The following is a 13,366-nucleotide window of genomic DNA, read 5'->3' as shown; positions in this document are numbered from 1 at the left end:
AGTTAACGTTCCAAACAGTATCTTATTAACAAACAACTTAACAACAATAACTGTATCAAACTTATAGCTAACATCAAAATTAAAGGTTAAATAACAACAACCACCTAATGGAACATGTATAGTGACAAGGCATTTGTCCAAGGATTACATGGTCTGAGCATCATAAACCTGTTTTGTTTAGCTAGCAAAACCTTCCATTTCTTCATCGGGCTATTTGATTAGACTATGTTGGACAGACCATTCAGCAATTTTGTCATCAATCAGATATTCCCATAGTTTGGTGTACCAATGATCTATAGAGGGGACGGCCTGGGTTTCCCAATTCTTTGCAATCATGCACTTAGCTGCAGTGAAAAGTACCGAAATCAGTTCTCTTATCGACTTTCGGGTACACGTTTTGAGCCACAAATTAAGAAGGATCAAGGCAGGGTCTTTGGGAATCTTACAAGTTGTTAGTATTTTTTATCTCTGTTAAAATCGCATCCCAGAAACTCGAAATTACGGGACAATCCCACCAAGCATTGGTGGTATGTTCCTCCTTTACCACAGCCTTTCCAACATGTTGGGGGATGTTCTGATGATGCGTGGGAAAGTTTGACCGGTGCCATCTAAGAGTGGGGATCTCTTTTCGTTAGGCAGCAGGGGTTGGATCCAGCCTACTGGGTTTTGCATCAAACTACTGCTTTTGCATCAATGGAAGAGAGCACCGGTAGTGGCACAGATCCAGGGGGATCTAACCTCATGCCGACCACCTTCATAACCTTTTAAATCCAGTGTTCCCAAGCAGTGTTCCCTCTAAGCTGAGTTGGTGTGAGCTAGCTCACAGTTTTATAGCCTCTGGCTCACATTGTTGTCCTCGCTCCGGAAGGATGGCTCCAGACTAATTTACAGCGATGGCCCCAGGCTTTTTTGCCCACTAGGCAAGGATACATTCTCCCCCGCCCCGTGTGGGGTGGGATGGGGGTGGGCACCAGAGCCACAGTGGGCGGGCCGGGGGGCAAGCTGCAAAATGCATGTGGGGGGGCGGGATCGCTCGAGGGAAAGGGGAGGGGGGCTGTGCCAGGCTGCAAAAGGAACTCCAAAGAGACCACGGGGGCGGCAGAGGGCGAGCAGCACTTTCCCGTCGTCCCGGGCTGTTCCCCATGCTTGTCCCCCCCTGCCTCCTTCTCTTTCTTTCTGGGGGGCTGGAAAAAGGGGAGTCTCTTGCCGGGGACAGAGCAAGAAGCCGGCAAGGGAGGCTTCCTGTGCGGGGCAAGGAGGGGACGAGGCCGGCCAGAATGGCGCCCTCGTCGAGCCGTCGCCCTAGGCGACAGTCTAAAATGTAACAATAACGGGCCGGCCCTGCTGATTTATGCAATAGCCAAATCGCTCGCTCACAACTTTAAAGCCAGCAGCGCACAAAGTAGAAAGCTCACAAGACTCCGCAGCTTAGAGGGACCATTGTTCCCAAGCGAGATGACGATGCTCTGAGGATAGGTTCTGGAAGCCCCCAAAAGTCTGCTGAGGTGAACCGGAGCCTCTGAGTCGCCTCCTCCGGCCTGTGGGCCAGACCCACGGGTAGGAAACAGGAGCCAGTGACGAGACGCTCGCTCTCCGCCGCTTCCCGCCCTCACACTCGGGTGTCCATGGCGTACATTTGGGCGGTGGGTGTCTGCCAGGATGGGTGGGGCAGGCCGGTTGCCATCATTCCAGGAGGGAGGCGAGCCTTCCGTAAGGAGCCGAAAGAGGAGTACCTGCCGGATCCCGCACCTGCGTCCCACGCCCCAGGAGAGACCAAAGAAAGAGCCGCTGGTGAGCAAGACCTCAGTGACCATTTTGTTCATAGCTGCCTGCTGCAATTTATGTTTTCATCAGACCGCTTCTGTCCCTGGAGAGATAACGCCAGGCCTGGAGAATCCGATGAGCTCCAGCAGCCAGCTTGCTTTCTGTACATCAGAGATCACGGCACCCACCAATCAGCCTGGCCCCCAATTCTGCATGGTCTGCCGAGGCCGGGGGAGGGAGCGGCATTCCTTCCTCTGGAAAGGAAGCAGAACTTGTTAACCCCTTCCAGTTCTGCCTTTGACTTTTGAAGCTGTTGCCGTTCACTCTGGCAGGTGCTGGGAAAGGTGGGCGGTAGGGCTCCGGAGGCCTTCCCTGGGCTCTCAGGTGGGGGGGAACCTCTGCAACTTACCTGGCTGCTTCTTGCTCTGACTGAGGGCTGCTGGGAGCAGGGGGCGGGGCTTGTTGCATGTGCCCGCCCCCTGGGCTCTTTACTGCCGGAGCTCCGCTCCTGTGCGCTCCTGCAGGAAATGACCCCTGGGTACCACTTCGGTGGGAAGGTAACAGCATTCCGTATGCCTCGGTGTCCAATCTTGCCAGCCACGTGACCACGGAAATGTCTCTGGACAGCGCTGGCTCTTCGGCTTGGAAACAGAGATGAGCACCGCCCCCTAGAGTCGGATTCGACTGGCTTTCGAGCAAGGGAAACCTTTCCTCTAAGTTCAAGGCAGCTCTTTGGACTGCCCATTCCTGTTGATCGTGGATCCGGTTGCTTCTCCTTCCGGAAGCCCTACTGCTTTGGCAGTGAAGTGTTTCCACTATCGCGCGATAACATCACACGGCTGGGGAAAACACTTTTCTTGCCACTGCAGCTGGGGACCACTGGGGATTGCAGGGACGTTTGGCAAGCAGACGGGGCAAATTTTGTGGGCACAGAGCTTTGGAGAGAGAGGTTCCTGAAGACCTCCCCCTTGTAGGAACTGTCCCCTCTCCATGGCACAGACATATGATTTAGGGCAGGGGTGTCAAACATGCAGCCCGGGGGCCGGATCAGGCCCCCGGAGGGCTTCCATCAGGCTCTCAGTGGAACTGGCCATCTCCTGCTTTCAATTCTGCTGCTGCTGCCGCTGCCGCATCATCTCTTGCTTTGCCAGACTCTCTTAATCACTCAGCCATTTCATGTTTTCCCCTGGGTCCTAGTCTCAGAACTCTGAGCCAGAGATTTCTGTGGTGAATGTCAATAAATCAAAAGTAGGTTTGCAGCTTACAGAGCTAATGTTTTAAACATGCTTTTAGTTTAATGGAAAAAAACCCCTTTGGGTTTGTGTCCTTTATAAAGTTTATATCTCCACTACTTGGCATTACATTTTATGACACACATGGCCCGGCCCCACAAGGTCTCGTTTATGTCAGATCTGGCCCGCGTAACAAATGAGTTCGACACCCCTGATTTAGGGGGTGGCTCAAATTCCTGCCTGCTAGAATTTTATGCTAGCATTTGGCAACCTTGTGCTTGGAAATATCTGTTGAGCTCCCTGAGGAAGAGACTGAAACAGGAGGATATCTGGACCTCTGCTGGAGGACGACTCAGCACTCATTCAGAATAGACTCAAAGGAGTCCTCCCTCTTGAAACTTCTGTATAATTAAGGAGGACTGATATTAACAAAGGGGTTGTGCAATATCTTTTGTGATATATTAAGAGATGATACTTAGATGTTTTGATATATGATTCTTTCTATGTATTTATATGATAAAGTCTTTATATGATAAATGATATATGGCGAATAAATTGTAAAAATATAAAACAAAAAAATATATAAAATTATTTGAGATATTTCATAATCATCTGTAGCACGGTATTTGCTGATTGGTGGTAGAAGAGCTACATTTGAGTCCAGAATCACCTTAACGGCCAACGAGATTTCCAGGTTATAAATTTTCCAGAGTCAAATCTCCCTGATGAAGGGAGCTATCTGATGAAGGGACTCTGGAAAGCTTGTGTGTGTTATTATGCATCGTATTTTGGAATACACAAGGTCTATAGTGCAGCCTTATCAAGAAGACATGAAGTTCACCCTACAGGGGGACAGCTGAAGGACTGGTAGTTAGTACAGCAAGACTAGGGACTACCCATAATTTGAAACTGTGTCCTTGCCGTCTCCTGATTGGCTCTTCTGGAGACTTCCTGCTCTTGTAGGGTTTCCTGTTGCTCCTTATTCCTCTCCCAACAGTTAGGCTAGACAGTTAAGGCTCTCTGGCTCTTCTATGGTCTATCAAAGTTCGTTCTTTAATAAACCTACTTATTTTTCTCTAAACAGCCAGTGCTCCGCTCACTTACATACTTAAACTCTGCCAACACCATAAAGCTTCCGATTTAGGATGACCCTATCAGTCAATGACCTCCCAAACATCCTTTCGCTCAAGTCTTGTGAACGGAGGGCTGTCGTTGTCAGCTAGGCCTCTCTCAATCCCTCCCTGCCATGGGAGTGGGGGTGACTCTGGAATGTTAAGAAGGAGAAGAAGGAGAAGAAGAAGAGATTGGATTTATATCCAGCCCTTCACTACCCAAGGGCGTCTCAGAGCAGCTAACAGTCTCCTTTCCCTTCCCCCTTCCCCACAACAGACACCCTGTGAGGTAGGCGGGGCTGAGAGAGCTCTGACAGAAACTGCTCTTTTCCAAGGACAGCTCTTATCAGAACTACGGCTTGCCCAAGGTCATCCAGCAGGTGCAAGTGGAGGAGTGGGGAATCAAACCTGGTTCTTCCAGATTAGAGTCCGCGCACTAAGAAGAAGAAGAGGAGGAGGAGGAGATTGGATTTATACCCCACCCTTCACTACCCAAAGGAGTCTCAGAGCGGCTTACAAACTCCTTTCCCTTCCCCTCCCCACAGCAGACACCCTGTGAGGTAGGTGGGGCTGAGAGAGCTCTTGACAGAAACTGCTCTTTTTCAAGGACAGCTCTTATCAGAACTACGGCTTGCCCAAGGTCATCCAGCTGGTGCAAGTGGAGGAGTGGGGAATCAAACCCGGTTCTCTCAGATTAGAGTCTGCACACTACTTAACCACCACACCAAACTGGCTCTGAAGTTTCAATTCTGCTGTGTCTTGTATGTTTCTATTATCTCTGTATGACCTTCAGTGCCCAGTGTAGTCTTTCTCCTCGGAAAAGTAGCCCGTTACTTGGACGGGCTTCTACCTGGTCCTTGATCGGCCCTGGGCCATCAGGAAGCCTCCTTGAAAAATGCATAACTGTTTGCTGCGTGCGCTTTTCCCTAGTCCTACCACGAGACAGTTAAGATACCTGCGTACACACAAAGTCTCAATAAACTTTACTTCTTTGAATGAAAGCTGTTGGGAACTGATTGCTGCTGGAGTCTGACAGGCGCTTCCTTGTCCGAGTCCGTCCATCTCCTCTTTTCTCGCTGCCTTCGACTTTTCCTAGCATGATTGTCATTTCCAGTGACTCTTCTCTTCTTGTGACTCTTCTCTTCTCTCTCTCATTTCTCAGTGACTCTTGTCTCTCTCAGGCCACACCTAGAGTCCTGTGTGCAGTTCTGGAGGCCTCACTTCAGAAAGGATGTGGACGGAATGTATTGCATTCAGAGGAGAGCGACGAGGCCTGGAGACCAAGAAGCCCTCGGAGGAAAGGCTGAGGGACTTCTTGGGAATGTTGAGTCTGGGAAGGAGGAGGTTGAGGGGGGACAGGATTGAGTCTTTGAATGGCTCTCACTTAGCCAGTCTGGTGCGGTGGTTAAGTGCGCAGACACTAATCTGGGAGGACCGGGTTTGATTCCCCACTCCTCCACTTGCACCTGCTGGATGACCTTGGGCAAGCCATAGTTCTGACACGAGCTGTCCTCGGAAAAGAGCAGTTTCTGTCAAGAGCTCTCTCAGCCCCACCTACCTCACAGGGTGTCTGTTGAGGGGAGGGGGAGGGAAAGGAGTTTGTAAGCCGCTCTGAGACTCCTTCGGGTAGTGACGAGCGGGGTATAAATCCAATCTCCTCCTCCGCCTCCTCTTCTTAGGAGCCAGTTTGGTGTCGTGGTTAAGTGTGTGGACTCTAATCTGGGAGAACCGGGTCCGATTCCCCACTCCTCCACTTGCACCTGCTGGATGACCTCGGGCAAGCCGCAGTTCTGACAAGAGCTGTCCTTGAAAAATAGCAGTTTCTGTCAGAGCTCTCTCAGCCCCACCCACCTCACAGGGTGTCTGTTGTGGGGAGGGGAAGGGAAAGGAGTCTGTAAGCCAATCTGCGACTCCCTTTCGGGTAGTGAAGGGCGGGGTATAAATCCAATCTCCTCCTCCTCCGCCTCTTCTTCTTCTTCTTCTTCGAGGAGGAGGAAGAGGGCAGGGAGCTGTTCCTGTTGACAGCAGAGGGGAGGACTCGCAATAATGGGCTTAAATTAAGGGTGGGAAGGTACCAGCTGGATTTTAGGAAAAACTGTTTTATAGTAAGGGTTGTTCAGCAGTGGAATGGGCTGCCTGGGGAGTTGGTGAGCACCCCCTCCCTGGCAGTCTTTCAGCAGCGGCTGGACAATCCCTGGTCAGGGATGCTCTAGGCTGATCCTGCATTGAGCAGGGGGGTTGGACTAGATGGCTTGGATGGGTCCTTCCACCTCTGTGTGATTCCATGATTCTATGCTGTGACCAAAGCACGATAGCCTCAGTTGAGTCATTTTAGCTTCAAGGGAGAGAGTTCAGGCTTGAACATTCACCCCTCTACAATGTTACTGGCTGCTAAGGTGCTGCTGGACTTTAAATGAGCTCCGCTCGTGCTTGAAAAGACGGCTTTGCGCCAGGCACTCCGCTGCAGCCCAGTGCCGCATCCTGTCTCTCGGCAGCAGTGTGGCCTCAATCCCATGGCCTCCTGCCACCTTCGAGATCAGCAGACAGCCTACCTTTGGCTCTTACCTCTGAAGAGCTGCATGCAGCAGGTCAACAAAGCGCCCGATAAGAAGCATCCCAGAGCGCCGCTCAGGCCCAGCCAGCAGGACCACCCGAATTTGTACTGGATGCCCACAAAGACATTGTGCAGGACCAGGGTGGAGCGCTCCACGTAGACACCGATGGCGTACCAGGCAGAGCCGACGAGGCCAGGGACACCTGCAAGAAGCAGAGGGGGCTGATGGGAGGTCCAGAGAATGTTGGCCCACCCTGACTGTGTGTCAGGTAGCCCTGTCATAGTTCTGGAATGTGGGGGGGGTACCCTCCTTCTCGTTCTCAGCTCTCCCTGACTCACCAACTGTTTTCCATCTTAGGCTTGACCTTGTAGATGTTCCAGCTGCAGTTTACACGGCTGGGAAAGTTAACGGCTTTTCTGCTATGCCCGCTTGCTTTGCCGCGTGCGAGAGATATATCCATTGGCTCATGCTTACAGGGGGAATGTTTGATTTCACTATAAGTCAGAGGCCCTAGTACTGACGGCCATTCCTGACACAAGCTGTACACGTGTTCTTTAGTACTGGATCCATTCATGAACAGTTTTCTTCTTATGAAGCCCTGTGTGGTGTGACCTGACTAAGGAGCCTGGCACTGTGTGCTGTGTCCTGATCCACTCTATGGGGCTTAACTGCTAAAACAATACGTTTCCCCTGGGTTTTAGCCACGGTGTGACACAGAGTCTTGAACTGGATGGGTCACTGGCCTGGTCCAACACGGCTTCTCTTACATTCTTATGTCTGGGGCAAGGGATGCTCTGTCTTCTTAATGCTTGAGGGGGGCTAGAGTGGGAGGGCTTCTGGAGTTCTGGCCCTGCTGGTGGACCTCCTGATGCTACCTGAGTTTTGGCCACTGTGTGACACAGAGTATTGGACTGGAGGGGGGGCTTGTTGCATGTTCCCACCCCCTGGGCTCTTTACTGCCGGAGGTCCGCTCCTGTGTACTCCTGCAGGAAATTACCCCTGATCTGGACAACAACCCTGTGAGGTAGGTTAGGCCGAGAGAATATGACTGGCCTAAGGTCGGTCGGTGAGCTTCCACAGCATGGGTGAGGAGGTTTTGAACCTGGATATTCCAAATCCTGGTCCCACACTCTTATCCGCTCTACCATCTTGGAACACTGGCACCATGTGCTTCTGTGCCCAACTTGCTGATTGGTGGAAATGCAACCTATGCTTTTTAGAAACGCATTAAGAAGAAGAAGAAGAAGAAGAAGAAGAAGAAGAAGAAGAAGAAGAAGAAGAAGAAGAAGAGATTGGATTTATACCCCGCCCTTTCACTTGGAGTCTCAGAGCGGCTTACAAACTCCTTTCCCTTCCCCTCCCCACAACAGACACCCTGTGAGGTGGGTGGGGCTGAGAGAACTCTGACACAAACGGCTCTTTTTCAAGGACAGCTGTGCCAGAGCTTGTGACTGACCCAAGGTCACATCAGCAGGTGCAAGTGGAGGAGTGGGGAATCAAACCCGGTTCTCCCAGATTAGAGTCCGCGCACTTAACCACGACACCAAACTGAAATGAGCGAAGATTGATGTCACCCCTCAGCTGCTGACATGTGTGTGTGTGTTTGTATGTGTGCATGCACAAGAGGGCTGGTTTTGATGTCTATTCAGTGGCAATGCACTCTGCACTCTCACAGTGGAATTACATTATCCCACATGTTCCAGAGTGAACCCTAGCACCGAAAGCCTAAACTCACTCGGGGGGGGTGGGGGGGGGGGGAGATCCTCCTGCCTCAGACTGAGCCTGGTTCTCCCCCGCCCTCCCCTTTGCCTGGTGGCCCCCACCGCCCGGTCGCCAGCTACCTCCAAGGATCAGCATCAATCCGGAGACGAAGCAGATGCCGGTCTTGATCCGGGGCTCCTCCGTTAGGAATTTCACGCAGTCGAGGCCCAGGAGGAGGAAGGCGAACGCCAGGCCGGCCAGGACGTCGGCAGTGATCAGCATCGCCCGGGTCAGGACCAGTTTCACTGCGGAATGGGGGGGGGGGGCAGCAGCTGAGGTTAGCGATGGGACGAGGAGCCGGTCCCCAAAGGGGACCCTCTGATGCTGAACATCTGGAGGCGCCCTGAGCTGAATTGGGCCACTGGTCCGTCTCCTCCTCCTGACTGTTCTGCTGGGCAGAGTTGCCAACCTCCAGGTGTGGCCTGGACATCTCCTGGAATTATGATTGGTCTCCAGACTACAGCGGTCAGGTCCCCCTGGGGAAACTGACTGCTTTGGAGGGTGAGCTCTAGCTACGGTTGCCAACCTCCAGGTGGTTCCAAACCAAAGAGAGAGACCACAGGATGGAAGCTGAAAGGAAGCAAGCGACCGTGATGTATTGTGCCGGGAAAAAGTTCTTCACAGACTTGTAAATTCTTTTCCCAATAGTCAGTTGACTGGAAGCGATTCAAACGCCATCAGCACCAACGAACCATGCATATTACATCTCGTTTCGGGTATAACTTTATCAAAGTGGGTGGCGTTGAAATACCGATATAATATTAATTCATTTGGCCAGCACACTAGTCACATTCATCAGATCACACTAATATCATACAGGTATCTCAACACTGCCCACTTTGATAAAGGTATACACGAAACGAGATATAATATGCATGGTTCGTTGGTGCTGATGGCGTTTGAATCGCTTCCAGTAAACTGAATATTGGAAAAAGTATTTACAAGTCTGTGGCCCCGGTCACACGGAGGATTTGCCGCGCTAGAGGCATGAATGTAAGGCAGATTTTCGGGGTGCGATCACACTGCAACATCTGGGAAGCGTAGCGCTCCTGCAGCCATCCTGTGGTGTCCCACCGAAGAAGCACAGTGAAAAAGTACCACAGAAAGTGCATTAGTATCCGGAAACCGCGGGGCCGGCGGCTGATCGCGGGAGCGCTAGTATCCCGTAGCATCCGGCGCCCGTCCACGTCCCGTGGCAAACCGGATGTTTTTCGTAAGTGCATGCACACAAATATGTAACTGAAAGCAGTGCTGCTCCGCTGAACCGCGAATGTGCACAAATGCGAAACGTTTGCCACGCCGCTTCTTTGCCATGCTCCAGCATCACCGTGTGATCGCCAGCTAACAGCCTAAGCACGGAGACTCGGGGGGGCGTGTGATCGGGCTACCATGCTTTATTTTGCTCCTAGGTGAACAGCCACGCCTCCCCCCCCGTGTTATCTGGGTGCTCTGTGGAACTGCGCATGTGCACAAACGTGAAATGGTTGCCGCGCCGCTTCTTTGCCATGCTCCAGCATCACCGTGTGATCGCCAGCTAACAGCCTAAGCACGGAGACTTGGGGGACTGTGTGATCGGGCTACCGCGCTTAATTTTGCTCCTGGGTAAACAGCCCCCCCCCCCGCGTTATCTGGGCCGTGTGACCGGGGCCTGTGAAGATCTTTTTTGGCACTATACATCCCGGTTGTTTGCTTCCTTTCAGCCTCCAGGTGGCGCCAGGAGATCTCCTGGGGTTACCACTGATCTCCGAGTGGCAGGGATTGCTTGCTTGCTTGCTTGATTGATTGTCAAATTTATACCCCGCCCTCCCCGCAAAGCAGGCTCAGGGCGGCTTCCAACAACAAACCCAACAATACAGAATAAAAACATAAATAATACAGAATTAAAACACAGCATTCAAAATAGTACATTACAAAATATTAGAATACTGACGGCAGTTAAAAAAATCAAACGAATAAAGTGCTTTCCAACAAAGTGCTTCGATGTCGTTCCATATAAAGTGTTTAGATGTTATTCTGCTCGTTCTTGAGGCAGCCGCTCGATGTTAACATTACGGGCTGTGCACTAGGGCGGAGGTGGCAGCGGCCCCTAACTATATGCCGGCGGAAGAGCTCCATCTTGCAGGCCCTGCAGAACTTTGAGAGGTCCCGCAGGGCCCTGATCTCCTCTGGGAGCTCGTTCCACCAGGTAGGGGCCGCCACCGAAAAGGCCCTGGCCCTAGTAGCAACTAGCCTGGCCTCCCTCAGGCCAGGGAGGGTAAACCGATTTTGAGACCCAGACCATAGTGCTCTCTGAGGTATATACGGGAAAAGGCGGCCCCGTAGGTATGTTGGACCCCTGGATCAGTTCACCTAGAGAAAATGGCCCATTTGGAAGGTGGACTCTGTGGTATTATACCCCTCTGAAGTCCCTTTCTTCCTCAAGCTGCCTTCCTCGGGCTCCACACGGCAAACCTCCCAGGTATGTCCCAACTTGGGGGTGGCACCCCTACCTCAAGGGCCTTATACCTTGCCGAGCTCCACCCCCCACCAAACCCCGCCCTTTCCAGGCTCCACCCCCAAACCTCCAGGGGTTTCCCAACCTGGAGTTGGCAACCCTCTCTCCAGGGGGGTGTCCCCAGCAGCTGGAGGTCATGACAACTGGCACCTGCTTCCAAAAGTGAGGTAGGCCAAAGGTCGACCCTTGGAGATTCCGCACGGAATGCAGCCGGTGTGCCACTGGCCGTTCCCCGAGCCAAGTGTGGCTCCGGCCGCCTCTGCAGGAGCTGCTGTGTCCCGGGCTCCAAAGTGACCCTTCTCTTGGCCCTGCCGTTTTCCCGTCTGGGCAGAGGGTCCCCCGCACACCTACATACGTACCCGGGTGCTCGGCAAAGATGGAGTCGTATTCGTCACAAGTGGTTATCCCATCGAACGCGTTGGTGACACATTCCCACCACAAACCACGGCACGTGGCACTCACCTACAGGGGCAAGAAGAGGTCTGGTTGTCAGGCAGGGCTGTCCAGGGGTGGGGTGCTCTGCGGAGCAGAGGAGCCAAAGCAAGGCTGGCCCTTGCACGGAGGAAGGCACAGCGGAGCAGAGGTCCACCAGTGGCTCTTAACCACAAGGTCTAGAGGGAAGAGAGAGCTCTTTCCAGGACTGTCCTTGAGAGAACAGCTCTTGTCATAACGACGGCTTGCCCAAGGTCATCCAGTGGGTGCAAGTGGAGGAGTGGGGAATCGAACCCGGTTCTCCCAGATTGGAGTCCCCGCACTTCTCCACGACACCAAACTGGCTCTCAAGAGTCCTTATGAAGAACCTCCCCCTCGTGAAGAGAGCACTCAAGCTTCCCCAGTCTTTTGTGCTGCTTCGGATGATCTTTAAAAAGTTGTCCCTGGGCTTCTGTGAGTAATGCGCGAGTCCCTGTAGACCCGCCTGCTCAAAGTCAAGACTTGGAACCCCCTTCCACGAGTCTGCATGCTGGCCCAGCTCCTCGGCCGGCTGCCGCCAGCTCTTTCAAGGGAACACGGATCATTACCCCCACGCCGATATTTAGAAAGGCAATGAGCTGGCTAGGTGGGGAAAGTGACTCAATCTGTCAGGTATTAACGCCAGAGGGTTTCAGCAGAGCGGTTTTGGTGTTCCTGCGCTGAGCGGGAAGGGAGGGGGCACGGCTGCAGTTAGCCCCCCCAAAACACATTAACGGGATGCAGAAGGGAAGGCGGCGTCTAGGGGTGCCTTTGAACCAGGGAGGCAAGGCTGCAGCAATCTTTGCTGTTAAATGTGTGGCTTTATCTCATGCTAAGCAGTCAGTTTATGCCGCCCTCGGTTGAATGCCTTTTTCCAAGTCAAAACCTCGGTCCCTCAAGGTCAGGACTGGCAGCGGCTCTCCGGGGTCTCAGGCGGTGGTCTTCCCAGACCCCTGCTGCCTCTGGTCCTTTGCAGTGGAGATGCCGGGGATTGAACCTGGGACCTTCTGCGTGCCAAGCAGAGGCTCTTCCACTGAGCCACAGCCCCTGGTCAGAGTGAACCAGACCCCTCTTTGCAATTTGGAGCAAAGATGGTGAGGAAGACCCGTGCAGATCTAACAATCTGAAAGGAATTTGGGTCATAGGGATGCCAGCCTCCAGGTGGGACCTGAGGATCCCCCCAATATTGCAGCTCATCTCCAGAATACAGAGATAAGAACATAAGAGAAGTCAATGGTGGATCAGGCCAATGGCCCATCTAGTCCAACACTCTGTGTCACACAGTGGCCAAAAACACCAGGGGCCATCAGGAGGTCCACCAGTGGGGCCAGGACATTAGAAGCCCTCCCACTGTTGCCCCCCCCCAAGCACCAGGAAGACAGAGCATCACTTGCCCCAGACATAAGAGAGGCCAATGTTGGATCAGGCCAGTGGCCCATCCAGTCCAACACTCTGGGTCACACAGTGGTCAAAAATACCAGGTGCCATCAGGAGGTCCACCAGTGGGGCCGGGACCCTAACAGCTCTCCCACTGTTGCTCCCCCCCAAGCACCAAGAATACGGAGCATCACTTGCCCCAGACTGAGAGTTCCTATCTATACCTAGTGGCTAATAGCCACTGATGGACCTCTGCTCCATATGCTTATCTAATTCCCTTTTGAAGCCGTCCATGCTTGTAGCCGCCACCACCTCCTGTGGCAGTGAATTCCATGGGTTAATCACTCTTTGGGTGAAGAAGGACTTCCTTTTATCTGTTCTCACCTGATTGCTCAGCAATTTCATGGAGTGTCCATGAGTTCTTGTCTTGTGAGAAAGGGAGAAAACTACCTCTTTCTCGACCTGCTCTGTCCCATGCATCAATTTATAGACCTCGATCGTGTCACCCCTCAGCCGTCGTTTCTCCAAGCTAAAGAGCCCCAAGTGCTTCAACCTTTCCTCATAGGGAAAGTGTTCCAACCCTTTTATCATTCGAGTTGCCCTTTTCTGCACTTTTTCCAA

At 52.6% G+C, this 13,366-nt stretch overlaps 1 protein-coding gene across 1 annotated transcript in view; it reads right to left on the bottom strand.

The window, feature by feature from the left end:
- Window positions 1-1,609: 1,609 nt before the first annotated feature.
- The window catches only part of CLDN16 (claudin 16), a 19,781-nt gene continuing 8,024 nt past the window's right edge, over window positions 1,610-13,366 (bottom strand). The window contains exons 3-6 of the mRNA XM_015427167.1: window positions 11,278-11,380; window positions 8,505-8,669; window positions 6,674-6,865; window positions 1,610-1,749 (exon numbers count right to left, since the gene is read on the bottom strand). Coding sequence (XP_015282653.1) covers window positions 1,610-1,749; window positions 6,674-6,865; window positions 8,505-8,669; window positions 11,278-11,380 — 600 coding nt within the window. The remainder of the gene's footprint in view (window positions 1,750-6,673; window positions 6,866-8,504; window positions 8,670-11,277; window positions 11,381-13,366) is intronic.

Source organism: Gekko japonicus, unplaced genomic scaffold (assembly GCF_001447785.1).
Source record: "Gekko japonicus isolate JY-2015 unplaced genomic scaffold, Gekko_japonicus_V1.1 scaffold759, whole genome shotgun sequence".
Lineage (NCBI taxonomy): Eukaryota > Metazoa > Chordata > Lepidosauria > Squamata > Gekkonidae > Gekko > Gekko japonicus.
Note: the sequence above shows the minus strand (reverse complement) of the source record. Positions and strands in the feature narration are given on the sequence as shown.